This window comes from Physeter macrocephalus, chromosome 13 (assembly GCF_002837175.3).
Source record: "Physeter macrocephalus isolate SW-GA chromosome 13, ASM283717v5, whole genome shotgun sequence".
Classification (NCBI taxonomy): Eukaryota; Metazoa; Chordata; class Mammalia; order Artiodactyla; family Physeteridae; genus Physeter; species Physeter macrocephalus.
Window position 1 is genome coordinate 8,037,948 of NC_041226.1, and position 3,470 is coordinate 8,041,417.

The 3,470-nt window shown below is 44.7% G+C and overlaps 1 protein-coding gene across 1 annotated transcript in view; it reads left to right on the forward strand.

The window, feature by feature from the left end:
* The window catches only part of MEDAG (mesenteric estrogen dependent adipogenesis), a 21,463-nt gene extending 18,348 nt beyond the window's left edge, over positions 1-3,115 (forward strand). The window contains exons 4-5 of the mRNA XM_024126000.2: positions 592-877; positions 2,726-3,115. Of these exons, the coding sequence (XP_023981768.1) occupies positions 592-877; positions 2,726-2,850 (411 nt within the window). The 3' untranslated portion in view covers positions 2,851-3,115. The remainder of the gene's footprint in view (positions 1-591; positions 878-2,725) is intronic.
* The last annotated feature ends 355 nt before the right edge of the window (positions 3,116-3,470 follow it).

Here is a 3,470-nt window from a genome sequence, read left to right on the forward strand (position 1 = left end):
TTACTCAGCCATAAAAAGAAATGAAATTGAGTTATTTGTAGTGAGGTGGATGGACCTAGAGTCTGTCATACAGAGTGAAGTAAGTCAGAAAGAGAAAAACAAACACAGTATGCTAACACATATATATGGAATCTAAAAAGAAAAAAAAAAGGTTCTGAAGGAGCAAGAGAGGAGCAGGACAGGAATAAAGATGCAGACCTACTAGAGAATGGACTTGAGGACACAGGGAGGGGGAAGGGGCAGAAACTAGCACACCATTGTAAAGCAATTATACTCCAATAAAGATGTCAAATAAATAAATAAAAGATAAAGGCAACTGTTTAAAAATATGTCAGAAAATGTATACAGATAGCTGACTCAGTTCGTTGTGCAGCAGAAACTAACACAACATTGTAAAGCAACTATACCCCAATTAAAAAAAATCTATACCTTCTTGTTTGGAAAAAAATATGTCAGAAAGGAAGAGAAATAAGAGGTGTGATATTTCGGACATTTGGACAGTTGTTAATTTTATAATATAATTTTATAAGTCTGTAATACAACATTATCATTATATCCATGAAATTAATTAAATGCTTCTCTCTCTTTCAGTTTGATTTTCAAGAGGCAGTAAAGAATTTTCTCCCTCCAGGAAACAAGGTGGTTAATGGAAAAGATTTGAGCTTTGCGTATGAATTCAAAGCTGACGCCTTATTTGATTTCTTCTATTGGTTTGGGCTCAGCAATTCCACTGTAAAAGTGAATGGAAAAGTTCTGAATTTGTCAAGTACAAGTCCAGAAAAGAAGGAGACCATTAAATTATTTCTGGAAAAAATGAGTGAACCTTTAATCCGAAGGAGCAGTTTCTCTGACCGAAAATTCAGTGTAACTTCCAGAGGTATGTTAAAAATTCTCAAGTACCTGAGGAACGCAGTTAAATTAAAGGGTAGAATAATATCATGGGGGAGGAGAATCAATTAATGGAAAAGGTAAGGCTTCTTGGTAAAGGGGAAACATCACATATTTCAGAAACGAGGAAGTGAGAAACATTTACTACCAAAAAGAAATATAGCAAACTAACACAACATTGTAAATCAATTACACTTCAATAAAAATTAAAAACAAAAAATAAAAGAAAAGAAATATAGTGACTTTTCCTTTTAGGGGCCTTAAAGTTTTCTGACATAGCAGTTTTACAGTGCAACATGCCCAGAAAATAATTTTAAAATATATTATTAATGTAAATACATGTTAATACTCATTGAAATATTATTAATAATAATTTAACTATAGAAGAATGATGCTTTCCTGATGTGCATATTCAGGGCAACAGAAGGTTAAGGAAAAGTGTTGGCTGAGGGGGGAAGACACATGGTCGAGATATCCATCTTTATAAATATTTGGAAGGGTTCTCCAGAGTTTCTAAGAGCACAAAAGAATATCTCTTGAGACTGCTTCACTTAACAAACCGCAGGTCACATCTGGTACGTTCTAGATTTTACATCCAGGGCCTCCTCCCCAGGACTTGGGGAGACTTTCAGTCTGATGTGGCTAAGGCAGTGATATCAGTCAAGTCTAATCTGGATCTGTCTTCTGCTGAGCCTGCCCTCTGTCCCAGGCTAGTCTGTGCTGGAAGGCAACTTCCTTGAACCAGGACTTTTGCTGCTCACTGCAAACAAACAAACAAAGAAAAACAAGCAAAAGTCAACAACAAAACATCAGTCTCTACGAACCTGTTGTTTTCAAAAAGTTAAAAAAAAAATACAGAGGCTTCCTTAGTTGCCTTTAATGACAGTTGCTTTCTTCCAATGTTTCTAGCAAAAATGCTTCCTCCTAGCTATTTCTTATCCTGGAAAGTAGCTTCCCTCTGTCTCTCTCTGTCTCTGTCTCTCCCTCCTTCCCTCCCTCCCTCCTGCCTTTCCCCCTCCTCCTCCTCCTTCGCTCTCCCTCTTTGTTGCTTTGCTTTCTCCGTCTGGGTGCTTCTTACAAAGATGCCTTTGTGCTCCTCTCCATTGCTGCCATGGTGGGGTGGGGGAGGGGAAGTTATATGCTCATCCTTTTGGGGGAAGATTACCTTGCCTGGCTGTGGCCATCCCAGATGCCAGGTCCTTCCTGGGACACCCTCCAGCCCACCCACTGGCCACAGCAGCCTGGGCAGGGTTTTTCTGTTTCAGCATCGCTCGCCCGCTGTCCTTTAGGCTGCCCGGGTGTTTCCTAGCATCCTGGGGAGACTGAGGGGCGTGTGAAGTTGGGCAGTGCTTCCTTGCAAGTTTACTCTGAGCCGGCCCTGGGGCCACTTCTACTTCAGAGCAGTGGGGAAGGATTCTTCAAGGCCCACCTGAGTCGTCATTAGGCACCGTAGATGACCCAGCCTCCACGCATCAGCCACTCGGCAGGCAGCTCCCCTGGGTCAGCCCTGGTGATCACTTAGCCCGGCTTCATCTCCTTCTCAAAAACAGACCTTTGTCCTAGGCACCTTTTCCCCACCTGTGGGCCTTTTGTCATCAAGTGAGAAAGGGAACCTGTAACTCCAGCCCATGGAGAAGCAAGTGACCATCCACATCCTCCTGGTGCACAGAAAGCAGCACGTTTCTGTCAGCTTTTTGAGTTTTTCTGAGGAAGCCAGGATTCCCTATTCATTACCGAAATGGTTACGTTGGGTGCTGCAGGGGCTTTAGGTACTGTTGGATTTTGGTTTGAGTTTTCCAGAGATGGTAATAATGCAAGCCCTGTTTACTTTTCTCAGGTTCACTAGATGAAGTTTTTAACTGCAATCTGGCACCCAGATCATCTCTGATGGAGCCTCTTTTGGCAGAATTACCATTTCCATGTGTTCTGGAATCTGAAGAGACACCCAACCCATTTATCTGATTGGACTGGACATTTTGCGGCTCCTCCTACACCCCAGGCCTGTGCCAGAACCGAAGGCTGAGGGGATCCAAGAGAGACGGGAGGCGGGTACCTCTGCTCCTACAGAGACCCCTCCTTTCCATTTTTGTGGGTGATGCCTTGGCAGGGCTGATGCAGCTGTCTTCAGGATGGGAGGGCTTTGGCCCCATGGTCTGGGCGGTTCCTCTCCTTTTTTTTTTTTTTTTTTTTTTTGCGATACGCGGGCCTCTCACTGCCGCGGCCCCTCCCGTTGTCCTATTTACCAGGCATAGGTCAGTCTGCAACACGTTTTTATTTACTTGGATTTTTTTTTTTTTTTTGCGGTACACGGGCCTCTCACTATTGTGGCCTCTCCCGCTGCGGAGCACAGGCTCCGGACGCGCAGGCCCAGCGGCCACGGCTCACGGGCCCAGCCGCTCCGCGGCACGTGGGATCCTCCCAGACCGGGGCGCGAACCCGCGTCCCCTGCATCGGCAGGCGGACTCTCAACCACTGCGCCACCGGGGAAGCCCGGTTCCTCTCCTTTTAACACTTCTCCAAAGAGGCAGAAGGACTGTCAGAGTCCTGCCACCCTGAATATTTCGCTTATACCCTGGCGTCCT